General features: G+C 38.7%; 2 protein-coding genes across 4 annotated transcripts in view; one reads left to right on the forward strand and one right to left on the reverse strand.

Annotated features, from left to right (window-relative positions):
- ATXN7 (ataxin 7) overlaps positions 1–2,920 on the forward strand; it is a 145,330-nt gene extending 142,410 nt beyond the window's left edge. Inside the window, exon 13 of the transcript XR_010155627.1 lies at positions 2,628–2,920. The gene's annotated coding sequence lies outside the window, so the exon portion shown is untranslated. The remainder of the gene's footprint in view (positions 1–2,627) is intronic.
- A 545-nt stretch (positions 2,921–3,465) lies between these two features.
- On the reverse strand, positions 3,466–16,958 carry PSMD6 (proteasome 26S subunit, non-ATPase 6). 3 transcript variants are annotated; one of them, XM_016941453.4, is made up of 8 exons: positions 16,732–16,958; positions 15,245–15,450; positions 12,217–12,362; positions 11,739–11,958; positions 11,520–11,628; positions 6,352–6,520; positions 3,792–3,869; positions 3,466–3,678 (listed from the first exon to the last, which is right to left on the reverse strand). In XM_016941453.4, the coding sequence occupies exons 1-8, from the start codon at positions 16,760–16,762 to the stop codon at positions 3,582–3,584; spliced, it is 1,056 nt and encodes a 351-aa protein (XP_016796942.1). In that variant the 5' UTR covers positions 16,763–16,958; the 3' UTR covers positions 3,466–3,581. The 3 variants fall into 3 exon arrangements, with proteins under 3 accessions (XP_016796942.1, XP_520898.3, XP_016796943.1); XM_520898.8 differs by having other exon boundaries at positions 16,202–16,934; XM_016941454.4 differs by lacking the exon at positions 16,732–16,958 and adding an exon at positions 15,978–16,402.
- Between the last annotated feature and the right edge of the window lie 426 nt (positions 16,959–17,384).

Here is a 17,384-nt window from a genome sequence, read left to right on the forward strand (position 1 = left end):
AAAGGTAGAGTTTCCCCACATTGATATTATACTAATTACATGTATAACAGTACTTTGGAAAAGCACAGGTCTCTGGTCACCTCTAAAAGGCAAGGTTGGTAAGGAGGTCAGGGTGTCACCTGTTGGTAGTCTTAACTAAATGGTCTCTTCAAGGGATCTAAGGATGGAAAGGGGATATATAATGGTTGGATTAAAGGCTCATCATTGATTAGCAAATTGTCCCTTTTGTTTCTTAAACCCAATTTGTACAGGGAAAGTTATGCCACTGTAAGATATTTTTAAATGAAAAAAAAAAAAAAAAAGGTTATACCCTTTGACCATGTATGTCAAGGTTAAAATGGCCTGGATCAGATTGCTACAAATTCCTGATAGCCTTTGTATTCCTTCAGAAACACAAGCATAATGCAAATCTGTGGCTCTACAGCTTTGAAACCAAAACTAGTGATTATCAGAGCTTTTCATGTTATCCAGATGGGGATTTTACCCCACTCCCCCATTGCCATGGTGGAGGCACAGGTTTGTTACCAGCAACTACAAGTTTATGTAGCATTGGGAAGGTCAGGGATTATCATAGTTCCCTCCACGCTTTTTCCCCCATAATCATGGGGGCAGATATTTCAACTGTCAGCTGTTCATCTTAAAAACATTAGGTTAACAGCAGCACCAAGGACTAATTCAGAATATGAAATTACAGAAATGATTTGCTAATGATTTAGTAGCCTTTTATCAGTTAATGTTTGGTCAGGTTATAAAAGACCAAATGTGTTCAGTCACAAAATCCTAAGTGTATTGAGTATTGCATGCTTAGTGATCAAGTTGTAGGCATCCTTCTAGCCATCTGTGGCAGGTAAAAGTTGGGTGCTTAACAAAAGTGGTTTTTACACTGTTTCTGTCCTAAGAGACACTGTTTTTTAATAGCTTAAAAATTGACCTAAAGCTGTTATTTCTAATACAGGAAATAGATTACCATAATTTGACATAGCTTTAAAATATTTCTCTCTTACTCGATAGATTTGCTATAAAATCAACTTTTACTGAGGTAAGAGAAACTGGCATTTCTGCTTTAAAAATAATCACAAAAGATAGTTTATCCTGGCGATATCATTTCACACTAGGATAGTTAATTTTGACTGAAACCAGGGTTAAAAATAAGATTGTTTCCATCTTCAAAAAACATTTACCAACATGAAAAAGGAACTATGTATAACTGTTTTAGCATCATTTCATAATCTTATTTTCATATTGTGAAGTAACCTTCTTGAATAAAAGCAGAAAATTAAGACTTTCAGAAAACAAGCTGTACCAGTTAAAGCTACTAGAGACAGGATAAAGGTTAAGAATTCTTTGGATAGTTTCTCCTAGCTCAAGCTTGTCCAACCCAGAGCCCACAACAGCTTTGAATGTGGCCCAACACACATTTGTAAGTTTTCTTAAAACATTATGAGGTGTTTTGTTTTGTTTTGAGCTCATCAACTATCCTTAGCGTATTTTGTGTCACCCAAGACAATTCTTCCAGTGTGGCCCAGGGAAGCCAAAAGATTGGACACCCCGGTCTTAGTTGATTAACACAGGAGGCTGTTAACCATCAACCTCACATGCACAATATTGGGGGTAGTGCAGGGATAACAAGCTCAAATGCCAGCAGGGGCCAGGCAGACAGGCAGTGTATATGAACAGACTGGGTGGACTGGGGCACACTGGAAAACACGCTATGCTTGTCGCTCAGCTTATTGGAGCGTGAGTCCAGATTTAGCTTCACCTATCCTTTTTCCAGAGAAGCTAGATATGTGGTTTTTAAACTGTCAACTTTTACGTGGTAACTATAAATTTTTTTCTTGGAAAAGTATTTAGGGTGTGTCAGTTGCCGCCTGTGGGTGACCAACTGCAACTTTGTAGCATTCAGAAGCCACCTTTGCATTCCTGACTAGCTTTGGTTTTCTGTAGAAAACCAAAAAGCTGAGGTTTTTTTCCTTTAAGAAATGTTTTCTAGATAAGCATTTTTAGAAATTCATAGGTGGATATTCTCAAATACATTAGGCATAGTCAGCATTTTAAAAGCCTCCCCTCCACCATACAGTGCCTACAGGAAACTCCTTTCAAAACAGAGATCTAGCCACATTGCTTTCCTTGGCATATAACCAATGGCTCTTCTTCCAGCGATGAGAGCTGCTGTCTTCACTTTTAAGATAATGCTTCTAATATTTTGCCATTAATTACCTTGTGATAGGGCTTTGCTATCCCAACCTATTATTCATAGTCTACTGAAGAGTTTTTTTATCATGAAGAAATGTTGAATTATATCAAATTATTTTCAATCAAATGAGATCATGTTAACAGGAATATGTTATTCCTGTTAGGAATTCCATATTAGGAATATGTTATTCCTAATATGTTAACAGGAATCATTCCCATCAGTAAATGTTATTTAAAGCAAAAAAACTCAAAACTCTTCTTTCCTTCCCTTGCCTTTTACAGTAAAATGCCATTTCCCATTCTCTTCTGAACTCACCTCTACCAAAACTGCTCATTAAGGTCACTAGCTGTCTTTCACTTCAGCCAAAAAGCCTAGGATCTCCTCTGACAAATTTTCTCCCCCTCATCCTCCTCACCCCATTCTAATCTTTTAGCAAATCCAGCTGCCTGTACAATCCATGCCACCAAATGCCATAAGTGAGACTTAAAAGGTAAGCCAAATCCGCACTTAAAATTGCCAGTGACTTTCCTCGTCTTTCTTCCCTCCATGTTCATGGCTCTCCCTCCTTTTCACTTAAATGTCACCTTACCATAGAAGCCTTCCACAACACCTCAGAAGACAGCCTATACCCTGTATCTCTATCTGGTTTTATACTTCTTATAGCACTTAATCCTATCTGACACACTGAATAAAACTGATAAAACTAATAAAGTAATAAACTGTTTCAAACAAACAGAGGAACAACTTTGTTTTCCTCACTGCTATTATTACTATGGTCCTACTTTTGGAAAAAAGATAGATTCAGTTTGCTAATACTTACATATAAGGTTTTAGAAAACTGAGATCAGCCTTGGTAGATTCTGTAATCCAGGTTATGTCAGCTTCCTAAAAAAGGGTAACTTCCTGCCTTATATGGTTACTTGTTTCTGAGGGAAAGCTTATTACACATTTTATTTATCTTCTATCTTTTGTATACTAAAAGTGGGAGACACTGTTTAATTGTAGGCCACTACTCTTCTTTCTATGTATGTACTCTTCTTTCTAAAATCGGGAAGCTTACAGGTAAGAGATTTAAAGGTAAGCGATAATGGGCTGTGTCACCATCCGTATTTTACTGATGAGGCAGTCAGGATCTGAACCTAGCTGAACCCAGCTGCAACCTTACCCTATAAACCAGATTTTCATTAATGAATAATTCAAGTGACATTATTTTAACAAACATAAGTGGACCCGATTCTAGAAGGCCTATGTGTTTAAGAAAAAAATAAATGGAAAGAAACAACAATGCAGTATTTATTTTATACAGTTGACCTGGGCACATTGTGAAGTAAGCTATAAAAATCCAAATAATTATCTCTAAAGCAAATCCTTTGTTAGTTACATGGCTTTACATATTAATTACTCTGGAAAGTTTTTGAACTCTGTTTAGTAGCAGATCTCCTTTCTTGATAGTTTCTTGGTACTGCCAGTTCTTGCTATCAGGTCTATAAATAAATTCAAGAAAAAATGAATTATTTACCAGTCACATTATTCCATGACAATAGTTGACCTACTTTTAAAATTTAGGAATGCCCCTTATTCTGAGAAATGAGAGTACCTGTTGGTTTCTACTATTTCATTCACTTTATCTATTTTGCAGTGTAGTCTCCCGGCAGCAATAAACCTGGACAGTTCCCTAATTTAGAGAAAAAAAATAACAGAATTAGCTTTATAGAAAATTCTTAGAAAAATGCAAACTGCATTAAAATACTGTCTGTCTGAAATTTGTAACATTCAGCTTCCCTTCAAGCTTGTTATTGCGCATGCAGTAGTTGACGTTGTCCCTGGTGTACTGCAGGCTTTAAGTCATCATCTACTAGAATAAACATGATCCTAGAAGTTCATATTCAGATAGATAGAAAGTAGATCAAACAATGAAACCATATGTACTCAGAGAAAAACTGTAGGTTAGGAAAAATTAGGGACCAAAACTGATAAAAACAGTAAACTGTTTCAAACAAAAGACCTAAAACAAAATTATGGAACACAGCCCATCAGTAAACATGTCCCATCAGTAAACATGTCAACAGCAATAGTATTTACTAAAACAACGACCCTTTCCCTCTCTAACATATCTTAGTCTAAACAAGTGGAAGGGGAGAAATGATGTAGAATTATTGCTTTGCCCATTTTAAAAAAGGGGATTTCATCTAAAATGTAACTAACTTTTTAAGGGAGAAAAAAAGAATAAAGAATCCATGACAACCCAGATTTAAAATTCTTAGGTATCACAGAAATTTAAAACAAGGCCTTTTTAGGTAACAACAACTAGAGCTCAATGGTACAACCTTTGCCTCTCAAGCTGGTCTTAGAACATGAAGGGAAAAAAAAAAAACTGAACAAATACTACCTGAATTCAACTACTACCTGAAAGGTACCAGCTGCCTTGCATTCACTTCACTTCAGCTGCCTTGCATTCACTTGTCATCAAGCTGACTTAAGGAATACTGCGGTGTGTGCCCCTAACTAATGAAGGCTTTAATGAAGGCTTTATCGCCACATTACAGTTAGGATACTGAAGAGACACAACCTGACCAAGGCCACAGAGCTGGAAAAAGAAGCAAAGCCAAGCCGTTTTTCTCATGCACTGCTCACAGCAAGCCACTCCTTCCACTGACTCATGAAAAACACACTCATAATGCCCAGCCCGCACCCTAATGAACAACCCTCTTAAGAGTGGTCATCAGACTTCAATTTCACAGACTAGAATTCAGAAATGGAACAAAACCTTGGGATACCAGCCTTCCATTTTGGTAGGGATCATTTAAAAAATGTGTTGGTGTCTGAAACTTATTTTGAAGTGGTTAAAAAACATAAAATGTATAGACTGTAACAAGCAAATATGTTAAAATGTACAATTCTTTACAATTTTATGGATGTTCGAAATTTAAAAAATACTAAAAAGAGAATGGTCTTATTTAAAAGAAATGCATCTTCATTTAAAGTTTCCACTGCAGACCACTGAAAACACCATCATCAACATTTAAAAACACCTACATGTGGGAGCCACTGATCTAGATGCCATCTGGACATCCCATATTGAGTATGTCTCCTACCCAACTCTACTCTCACCACCCTCGTCCACGCCACGGTAACATCTCCTCTAAGAGCTACTAAACAGCACAACTGGTCTCTCTGCCACCTTACTCTATTTCTTATATAAAGACACTGCATAGGACCATCTAACTTGGGCTCAAAAATCTTCCAATGGCTCCCTATCAAACTTAACTTAAAACTCAAGCTCCATTCCATGACCTACAAGGCCCTACACAAATCATCACCTACCTAACTCTCCATATATTATCCTCACAATCTCCTACCACTCCAACTATGCTGGAGCCACACTGACATTTTCTGTTCCTACAACATCCAAGCTTATTCCTGGCTCAAAGCCTTAGCCTTTTCTATTCCCTTTTCTGCATGCAGAAGGACTCCATATGGCTGACTCCTCTCAATTCAAATCTCAGAGCAAACCTCACCTCCTTAAGCATGCCATATGTAAGGATAGCATTTTCTCATCTCCATAGGTTCATTTCTATGTGAAATTACGTTTTATATTTATTTGCTTCCTTGCCATCTCTTCCCTACTACTACAATGAAAGTGTGAAAAGGGAGCTGTAAAACAATACCAAACAAATAGTAATGAATGGCTCATTAAGTATTTGTTTAATCACTGATGCAAGTACTAAAAGTCCCACATTTAACAACCAATCTGACCAGAATTGCAGCAGCAACCTAAAAACTGGAAGGAATTATCAGAGGGAATATGACCAACTGTAAATATCAGATCTAAGAGTCATTACCGTAGCTGCAGTGTGGTCTACGAAGAAGTAACAGAAGACAACTTTTGATAACAACTGGTCTAATGACCTTTAACAAATCACTTAGCCTCACTACAACTCATTTTCCCATCTGTTAATGCAAGGGGCAGACATGACATGAGGAAGGCAGAGGCAACAGGATATGAATGTTTGTTTTGATAATACTGAAGAAAAAAACCTCTCCCCTCCCCGTTAAGATTGAGGGAACCAATGTAAACAAGTAAAAAATTGTACAAGTTCACATATTTTAAAAGGCAACTTTAAAACTTCAATTAACATGGCATTGTTCAAACTTACTGATCAATGAATTCCACACCAACACCAAACGCTTCTGCCATATAGCCAAGGGTTAATGACCTATATGATTCCAGCAGCTGACTGTATGCATGAATTCTCATTTCTCTTACATAGTATCGATAATGAGGGGCAAAAAGCCAGTCCTTTTTCATTTCCTGTTCCACAACCGCTGCAATGAATAAAATGACAAATTATAATAGACTCTCCGTTTCAGATAAAAAGATTAAAAACTAAAGCAACACTAGTTGAGTCCAACAGATAGATGAACAAGTATCAAATTTCTCACTGCCCTTCCACATCATGTCATCAACAATGGCAGCAACAGCAGTGATAAAGGAGGGGCCAGGTATGCAAACATCGTCTTCAAGTAACAGGTGGCTATTTGACATCACTATCAGAGCTCAGCTTCTAAAGGAACTTGTTCATAGATGACAAAGTTCACGTACTAATATTTTAACCACAGAGAACTTCTTATGCCTTAAGTAAAATAAAGTAAAAATCATTTTTTAAACAATTCTAACAGAGAAACAGCAGGTACAGGGAAAAACGATTTATACAGACCAGAAAAAAGGTATAAATCAGACATTTTCAAAAAGCAACACAACTCAGAAGAAAGCAAAGACTGATGACTCCTATTTCCTGTTTATTTGTTCACGTAAATAGTCTACGTAAGAAAACACTATGAACAAGGTTTGAAGACAAATGATTGATAAACTAGAAAATTTATAACGATGAGTTAATGGCCTTAATCCAGAAGAGATCCCTAGAAGACAGTAAAATGTACATAGAGTATTAATGAGCAATCCACACAAATATAAATTATTTTACTGAATAACTCCTGTATATCACTACTCTAGATAGTTATATGGCAGTGAACCAAAAGACAAGACCCTTGCTGCCACAAAAACTAAATTTTCAAAGGGCAGAGACAGATGAACAAATATACAAGATAAATCCTGTGAAGAAAATAAAAGTAACATGATAGAGTGACTAGGAAGCCCTCCACTGGATTGGGGTGGACAGGGAATACCTCTCTGAGGGTCTGGCTAAGCACAGAGCAATGTAAATGATACAAAAGTCTGAAGGCAGGAAAAGCATGGTTAAGCCCAGGAACAGAAAGGATGCCAGACTCAGAATGCAAGCAGGAAGACAGCAACAGGTATATAGAAGGTGAGCAAGAAAAGAGACTCTAGAGTATACTTATGTTTGTGGTTTCAACAAGATGGAAATCCCTGGAGAAGGAGAATATTTGTTTTTAAGTGTTGGAGGTGAGGGTGGGATTCAAGCATACTTTGGCAGTGTTCAAGTGGATATGCCTATTAAACAGCCAAGTGAGGACACTAAGGAGGCATTAAGGCATGAGTCTGGTGCTCCAGTTTGGGGCTGGCGACATGAATTTGACAATCACTGCCATCCAAATGTATCTGATGGCACAAAATGAAGATAAGAAACAAGGGCAATAACCCAGTCTAAGGCAGTCAGACACTGAGAGGTCTAACAGTGGATGAGGAGGTAGGTCCAGAGAAAACAAGAGCACGTTACTGCAGAACCAAAAGAAAGCTGTGGTGAGAAGCAAAGGATGGTCAACATCAAGGCAGATAAAGATAAGCAAGGGAACACATGATTTAGCAACATGGAGATCAATGGCCACTAACCATGAGATGGTGCGTATTCTCACTAATAAGAGAAATGCATAAAACATCAATAAAATTATTTCTGTCCTCTCAGACTGGCAAAGAGTATGGAGAGGGTGGGACAGGTTCTCTCAAATGCTATATAGATTGAGAGAAGTATAAATTGTGTAAATGTAAACTGACATATCTCTGGAGGGCAACAGTGGTCAAGACACAATATATTTAACCTTTGGAAAGTTCAATTTTTTAGACTTTTTCCCCAAGGAAATAACAAGTGGGAAAGATAAATTATTGGAGTGTTCAAAACAGGGTTGCTTATAATAGGGCAAAACTGGAAACGACCTAGTTTTCTATCAGTAGAGGATAAATTATGGCATAGCCAATACATTGAAATACTAGGAAGTCCTTAAGAAAGGATAACCTGAAGCTCCTAGGAACACTACCTGTTCAATTTGCTGCTATTCTCAATGTTAGTACACGATAGCCACTCAAAAACACTTACTTACTGACTAAATGACCAACTATATGTATAGTGACATGAAAAGATATACACGTTACTTGTGAAGAGAAAAAAAGGTACTTACAAAACAGCATATAAAATACATCCACAATACACAAAAGTGTTACATGCTTTTATCTCTGGATAACAGTGCCCCTGAAGGACACACTGGAAAACCTGATTAACAGCAGTTGCCTCTAGAGAAAGGACACTGGTGATCAGATATTAAAGAAAGCCTTTTTCTTCTTTATATGATACTGTTTACAACTGTTCCATGTGTACATATAACTTTGGTTTTTAAATGTTTTTTCTTTTTTAAAGTGCATATAATAAACGAGTAAAAGGCCGGGCGCGGTGGCTCACGTCTATAATCCCGCACTTTGAGAGGCTGAGGTGGGCGGATCGTGAGGTCAGGAGATCGAGACGATCCTGGCTAACACAGTGAAACCCTGTCTCTACTAAAAATACAAAAAATTAGCCGGGCATGGTGGCGGGCGCCTGTAGTCCCAGCTGCTCAGGAGGCTGAGGCAGGAGAACGGCATGAACCCGGGAGGCGGAGCTTGCAATGAGCCAAGGTCATGTCACTGCACTCCAGCCTGGGCGACAGAGTGAGACTGTCTCAAATAAATAAATAAATAAATAAATAAATAAAAGGTCTACAAGGATATAAAACAAAATATTAAAATCACTGTCTCAGGAAAAATTTTATATGTGAGTGAATGTGTGTATGGATTTGGGAGTGAGGTGAGATACAAAACCTTTCACTTTCTCAATTTATTTTTGATTTCTAAATATAGTCAGGTACTACCTAGAAAAGGATACTACTTCCTTTTCCAATTGAATTATTTTAGAGCACATTAGTACCAAGTGCTGTCCTGCTGTCAGGGTCATGAAGATTAAAAAAAAAAAGCATAAGTTCTGCTCCCAGAAATTCTAGTTAGCAAAGGAGGCAAACTAGGAAATTATCACAAAACAGTGTGCTAAGTTTTAGCAATTGGGGCACATGGCCAGTAAGTACATGAAAAGATGCTCAATGAAACTAGTCATTAGAAACAAATCAAAATTACAATGAGATATCATTTCACACCCACAAAGATACCTATAATCAAAAAGACAGAAAATAATAAGTACTGGATGTGGGAACACTGGAACCCTCACACACTGCTGATGGGAATGTCAAATGGTGCGGGCGCCTGCTTTGGAAAACTGGCAGTTCCTCAAAAAGTTTATCACAGGGTTGCCATTAAGATGCAGCCATTCCACTCCATATGTCCACAGAAAAAGCTGTACACAAATCTTCATTATAGCATTATTGATAGTAGCCAAAAAGTGCAATCAACACAAAAATCTATGAACTAATGAATGGATAAAATGTAGTATATACATACAACAGACTATCATTTGGCTATAAAACAAAATGAAATTCTGATACATGCTACAACATGGATGAATGTGGGAACATTATAAAGTGAAAGAAGCCAGGCACAAAAAGCCACGTATTTTATGACTGCATTTAGATGATATGTCCAGAATAGGCAAATTCGTACAGACATAAAGTAGATCAGTGGTTGCCAGGGGCTGGGGGAAAGGAGTAATAGGGAGTGACTGCTAATGGGTGTTGGTTTCCTTTTGGGGTGATCAAGATGTTCTGGAATTGTTAATATTTGCAAAACCTTGCCAATATATGAAAAAGCACTGAATTGTACACTTGAGGTAATTTTATGGTATGTAATTTATACCTCAATTTTTTTAAAGGAGGGGGCATACAATAACCCCAGGAATGCAGAGAAGTAAGAGATTTGTTCTGACTGAGAGAAGCAAGGAAGGGCTCCCTCAATTTTTTTAAAGGAGGGAGCATACAATAAGAATCCCAGGAATGCAGAGAAGTAAGATTTGTTCTGACTGAGGGAAGCAGGGAAGGGCTCCATATTTGAGTTGAGTGATGACCAGGAGACCTCAAGCATAAAAAAGGGAAAAGAGCAATTCTACAATATAACCTTATGTGCAAAAGCAACATAACTTTGTGTGTATGTATGAGAAGATAAGGCCAAGTGAGTTACTCATCATGCTCGGGAAACCTGTTCCTACATTACCTGAGGTAAATACTATGAATTCTCATAAAGCAGCCCAATTTATATGCATGGAGAAAGCATCCAAAAACACTGGGCCAAAACCCACTGCAAAAACATTAACAATCGTCATTTGGAACCGTCCATTCCCACTTTTCTCCAAAGCTATCTACTTAACCAAACACCTTCTGAAATTTGCAGCGTAAACAAAATATATCAATGTCAAATTTTAAGTTTTGGGAAAGACCCCTGGGTCAACTTGATGCAAGCTGATTCTTCTATCATCTTAATAGTTTGTGGTCATTATTAGGAAACCAAATAGCCAGGAAAGAATGGGGACAAGAGGGAAAAACAAGCAAATGTGTGTAGGCAGGATCACTACAAACTAGCTTTGAAGGAATACAATTACGTTCAAGAGATTATTTTCTTAACCCATAGCCCTTGAAAATGATTTGCAAATCAGCACAGAGATTTAGCTATTTAGCTATTGATACAGAATAGCCCATTGCTGAATTCAAGGTTCAATTAATCTCCACCCCAAATCACATTCAGAATTCCCTCACTTCTGTCCCCATGAAGCTCAATACTTAATAACCATTTGCTCACTTTTGCCTTATACCCCATTAAGACTCTTAACCAGGGGTCTGGCAAATACCCTCAGCAAAGGGCCAGAGAGTAAGTACTTTTAGGCTTTGCAAGCTACATAGCTCTCCGTCACATCCTCCTTTTTTAAACAACACTTTTAAAATGTAAAAATCATTCTTACCTCCTGGGCCATACAGCAGGCCACAATCTGATGACCCTTCTTCTAAACAAAACTGGGCACATTAGGAATACTGATCAAAGACATGCAGCTACCTACACACTACATTTCTCAGATAGGTGAAAAATCGTCTTAGGTTATTTGCACATAGGATCAGGAGTAAGATGAAGATAGATAATCAAAAATATCAACCCTATCCTTACCTAATGATTGGAAGAAAACAGAGTAACGGCATTCATAGAGTGAAAACAGATACTGCCGAACTGCTGGAAGACTGTGCAACACTTCAAGAATCTCTGCTCCTTTAATGACCTAGGTATTTTAAAAAACATATATACAAAAAAAAGTACATTTTAATGATTTGTGTATTTAAACAAAAAAAAACAAGTCTTTAAATTTGAGTATTAAAGTTTGGTCATTACCTTTTCCCTGAGATCTGGTCTTTCTAAGGCAATCATACTGACATAGACAGTATAAGTCACAAATGTTTTATAATCCATGAGTTCATAGGATGTAAATGTTGAAACAGTGTCAAGGAAGAGTTCAGCTGCCTGTTTGAAATCACGAATAGCCACACAATAAAGACCCTGATACACTTTTAGGCGGTTTCTCCTGTCCCAGTCTCCTCCTTCTTCTATTAAGCTATGAAATAAAAACAGTAAGATCATAGTCTGGAAACAGACAAGGCCACGTTTTAAAAACTTTTCTGTTATTTGAAATGAGAAAACAACTTTTAACAACTTGAACCGAAAGGAGATATTTAAATTATTTTACTAAATAAGTACATCAATTATTTGACCAAACTTACTAGCTGTAAACAAAACAGGCAGTTTCTTATATCAGCTTCTCATTTGTAGCATCATAATTTAGAGAAAATATAATCCCACCCTTAGAAAGTACCTTTTGGCCTTTTCTGTGTTTCGTGTGATGAGATCATTATCCATATAAAATAAGCCAATCCTAAGGAGATAGAATACAATATCCAGTCGGTGACCCAGGGCCACAGTTTTGTCATATGTCTTGCGAAAGGCTGTCAGAGCTCCCTCCTGTCAAGAAAGCCAAGGCAATAGGTGAGAAAAGGCTACAAGTTTCCAAAAAAAGCTATCAGCTGTCTGGGATTTTCTTCAAAGGTTGAGGGAAGAGGTAGGAGTAGAGGTACAACAAGATGGCCATTAACTGTTAATTGTTGAAGCTGGGTGATAAGTACACAAGGGTTTATTATTCTACTTTCTCTACCTGTATAAAGTTTAAAAAATACATAAGAAATGTCCAAGCATATACTTAGATTCAGGAAAACAATTTAAGAAAAATATATTCACAATTGTTAAGTATTTTTCTCTGTTCTATATATTCAATGTTTTCTCTCTTTAATAATCACAATACACTATATCAAAATAACATTATCTGAAGGGTTTTGGAAATTGTATCTTAGTCGCTATTAGAATATGACTAAATTTGTAAATATATAATTTTCTCTCAAAGCACTGTGGAATGTTTCCTTTGCTTTGAATATGAATAAAATAATTTGTTCACACTTGGTAGTTTTCACTATGTGTCTGCCTGGTTTGTTTTATGTAATTATTAGTTATATTTCACAAATTTATAAGGGACTGGGAATACAGCAATGGATACACCTAGCATTAAGATCTTGGTTTTTAAATACTATCCCCCACTAAAAGGAACCAGGGATCCTAGGAGAAATAGATAATTCTACGTTTATTAGAGTGAAAATAACAGGTGAACCTGTGACATTTTGTTTTATCAGAAAATAAGACTAATGAGATATGTCAAAAGGACAAAGTGTCTTGACGGAGCCTCTGCTAACAAATTTGCAACAAACTTAGCACCATAAAGAATAAAGACTCTCATCAGTGGTAACAGTGAATAATAAAAGCCCACTAAGTCCATTAAGTATTTAGTAATACTAAATAAAATAAAATATAAAAAACGAGAGTAAATAGGAGGGGAAAAGTTGTTCGTTTTGGAAGAGTATTTAATAAATACAGAGGAAATATAATATTAGAACATTTTACAACTTCCTGATACTGATTCAAGCATGTCCTTGTTGAAATTATTCAAAACCTGAATCAAAAGTTTCAAGTTTCTCATTCATATGTAATATATTAGTCTTTAAACCAAGCCACAAACATACAGCTTAAAAGTAAATGGAAACCACTAGCTAATTCTAAACTTTTCTGTATTTTCCAAATTTTTACAATGACCACGTCTTAAGTTTACAACCAGAAAAGAGAAAAAAACCTCGTTTTAGATATACATTGCAAAACAACATTTAGGCACTTACTATGTGCTAGGTACCAGTCTAAGCTTTTTCCTATCCTTAATCCGCGTTAAGTAAAAACTATCAGTACTCCTGTTTTACATATGAGGAAACCGAGGGTTTCATAAATCATAATTACCGAGGTTGAAAACAGAACCCAGGCAATCTGATTCAAGAGCTCATGTTATTTTTATTTTTTATATTGGCACCATGTCATTCTATACCTAAATACTTCCAGGCAAATAATTTAAAATTAAAAACATTCAAAGCCCATTTTCTTAACCACTATTACACAGTTACTCAATTAAATTTCAAAGATCCAGTAATGGTGAGTACCCCTCTGGTGCCCTGATGGTGGAGTAGGCTGGCTGCTATGCAGAACAACTGGCCACACATATTTAAAAAAAAGAAGAAAAAAAAAACTGTTCATTGTCCCAGCGATTTTGTTTCATATACTATACCCTAGAGAAACACTAGCATATATACACAGAGACATACATAAGCATATTTTTACAGCAGCAGTTTGCTAAAGCAAAAACAGATGAAAACAACACATATGTCCAACAACAGCTGAACAGGCAAATAAACTATGCCAGAGCTAGCTCTACAGTGGAACATTAGGCAGTTAACCAGGATGAGCCAGATTTATGTATGTTGGCATGGAAAAGACCTCTTAAATATAATGCTGAATGAAAAGGGCAAACAGGACTACACTAATACACTATGATCCTATGTACTTAAAAAAAAAAATTCTGTAGAATTAAAAATTTCTGCAAGTAATAACTTTTTTAAAAATTGGTTCTTTTATTGAGCATTTATATTCTTTTACATATAAAATTTTACATAAAAAAGATTTTATGACCGGGTGCAGTGGCTCACGCCTATAATCCCAGCACTTTCGGAGGCCGAGACAGGTGGATCACCTGAGGTCAGGAGTTCGAGACTAGCCTGGCCAACATGTTGAAATCCAGTCTCTACTAATAATACAAAAAAATTAGCTGGGTGTGGTGGCGCACGCCTGTAATCTCAACTACTCGGGAGGCTGAGGGAGGAGAATCGATTGAACCCAGCAGGTGGAGGTTGCAGTGAGCCAAGATCACTCCATTGTACTCCAGCCTGGGTGGCAAGAGTGAAACTCCGTCTCAAAAAAAAAAAAAAATTACCAAAAAGTTTGCATAAATGCACAATAAAAGAACTGAAAAGCTTATCCCTGGGCAGGTACAGAGTAAAGAAAGATCAACAGAACTTCAGCATTTACTATACTGTTTCTTAGTTTCTGCTAAGTATTACTCGTGTAAAGTACTAAAGACACCAGAACCAGTGCTTCCCAACCAAGTGAGAAAACTGCTGAAAATGATCCCAATTTTGTAAAAGCAGTAAATAAAATTCTCTAGATGTACACTTACGTTTTTATCGGCATGGGGTGAAATGGGGAAGAATACAGCCCTAGCTGCTGTTTGGGGAAATGACAAGTCATTTCATGGAGACGACTTTTTCATCTTTACATTGATTCACTAGTACAAGCAAACATGATTACCTTTATACTTTTTCTAAAACGAAGTTATTTTTTTTAATGAGAAACGATTATCTGGAATAGTCTCCAATTTTAGCCTATACTAACTACAGAGAGGGAAAACCATCTCTACTCACTTTGTCACCTATCCGGCAGAGGTACTCGGCCTTTGCCATCATTGCATCGCGAATTTCGCTCTCTCCTAGATTCTTCTCTGCATCTTCCAGCTCCTCATCCAAACGCTTCAACTCGTCTTCATTTGCCTTCTTCATTTTATTGAGTAGGTCCACGTCTATCTGCCAGTCGAGGGATTTGCACAAGGCTTCATAGTAAGGAGCCATGTCTAACATGCAAAAAGAGGGATGTGTGAGTGGGGACACTTGTGCCCTCAAGTCAAAGTCTGCCCACGTATTTCACCCCCCGCCCCGCCACAAGTCATCCACCAGTCTCTTCCCCACTAACAGGAAGGCATGCGATGGCGCTTAATAATCGGCTTGGCAAAACATAAACGTATGCTGGTGGGAGGTTTGTGTGACGGCCAATCCTGGCAATGTCAACCTCTACTAGGGCTAGAGAGAGGGCAATCCTCGGTTTGCTCTTGCCGGATTCTGTTCCAAAAGTCTTCAAACAGGGAAAGACTTTTTATACACACATACTCACATACATATGTTCAAACATTCACATTCACTACAGAAGGGCCAGAAAGAACCGAACCCAAATTTCCCTTCCACAGGCAAGCTGAACTCTCCTACAGGAATACCCCGCGCCCGGGAGCAGTCCCCAGTGACAGTAAGTCACGGGGCCTTTACTCCGTGCCTAGCACACGGGTAAATATTAATGCCTCACGATTCTCCTCCAAGCTGCCCTTACAGGGGAAGGCGGCACAGAGAGATGCAGACCCCGCTGAGGCAAGTCGAGGTCCCCCCGGGTATCCCCAAACCAAAGCAAAACCCTAAGGGCCGGAGAAGCCAGGCCTGGTCTCTGAGACCCCGTCAGAGGGGTCTGGAGCTCCATCAAAAAAAGTCCCCGCAGGCTCCAGAACGCGGGGACGGCCCAGGCCTAGGCCGCTGACTCGGCGCTCGTGCGGGCCTCACTGTTATCGCGGACGGCCGCCATCAGCTCGTCGCGCACGGCAGCGTCTCCGCGGTGCTCGGGCAGGCTGAGCAGGAAGCGCAGCTGCGCGATACGCAAGTCGGGGTTCTTGGGCAGACCCTCTTCCTCCAGGTTCTCCAGCGGCATCGCGGCGAAGAGGACAGCGGCTGACAGGAGACAACTTCGTTCCGACCGGCTGCGGCAGCGGAAGCGGGAGGAGTCGGCGAATACGCCCGGCCGCCTGCGGCCCGGCTTCCGGTCCCGTCTCCGCCGGCAGCGTCCTCTGCTGGACACCTCCGGGAACGTCTCACCCGGCCTGGGCGCCTGCGCCCCTGTGTGGTCACGGGGGCTTTTCCACCCTCAAGGCCCCCCGCGGAGTCCCAGAGTGGGTGCAGCCCAACTCAAAAGCCCAATTTCTTGAATCTCTTTCTCACTCCCTTTTTAGCTATTTTACTTTCCGTTTGTAACTGATGGGAGCTTAAAATTTTTTGAAAACTGAAAATGTAATAACAGCATTAATAAAAACAATCACCATAGTTTGTCGAGTCGTTACTCTCATTCATCTTATTAAAATCATCTTCATGCTGCGAGGTAGTACTATTAGCCTATTTAGTAGGTAGGACAAATGAGGCACAAAGAGGTTAGAGAAACAGACCAACCAAGGTCATGTAACAGCCATGTCGCAAGGCCTAAATGAAAACCCCTATCTAGAACTCTAAAATCCACATTCTTTCTGCGGTTTTAAGAAGAAAAAAAAACTGCACCCAGGATTCTACGTCATAGTACAACAGCATCGTCGTTTTGTTTACACATAAATTAAATCATTACATGCCTGCATTTTCAGCTTCCTTTTGTTCACATTGCTACAGATCTTCAGAGGTGGTAATGTTTACATTAAATTCCTTTTTTTTTTTTGAAACGGAGTCTTGCTCTGTCACCCAGGCTGGAGTGCAGTGGCACAATCTTGGCTCACTGCAACCTCTGCCTCCCAGCTTCAATCGATTCTCCTGCCTCAGCCTCCCAAGTAGCTGGGATTACAGGCCTGCACCACCATGCCGGGCTAATTTTTGTATTTTTAGTAGAGACGGGGTTTCACCATGTTGGCCAGGCTGGTCTTGACCTTCTGACCTCAAGTGATTCCCCCGCCTCAGTGGCCCAAAGTGCTGGGATTACAGGTGTGGGCCA

Source organism: Pan troglodytes, chromosome 2 (assembly GCF_028858775.2).
Source record: "Pan troglodytes isolate AG18354 chromosome 2, NHGRI_mPanTro3-v2.0_pri, whole genome shotgun sequence".
Classification (NCBI taxonomy): Eukaryota; Metazoa; Chordata; class Mammalia; order Primates; family Hominidae; genus Pan; species Pan troglodytes.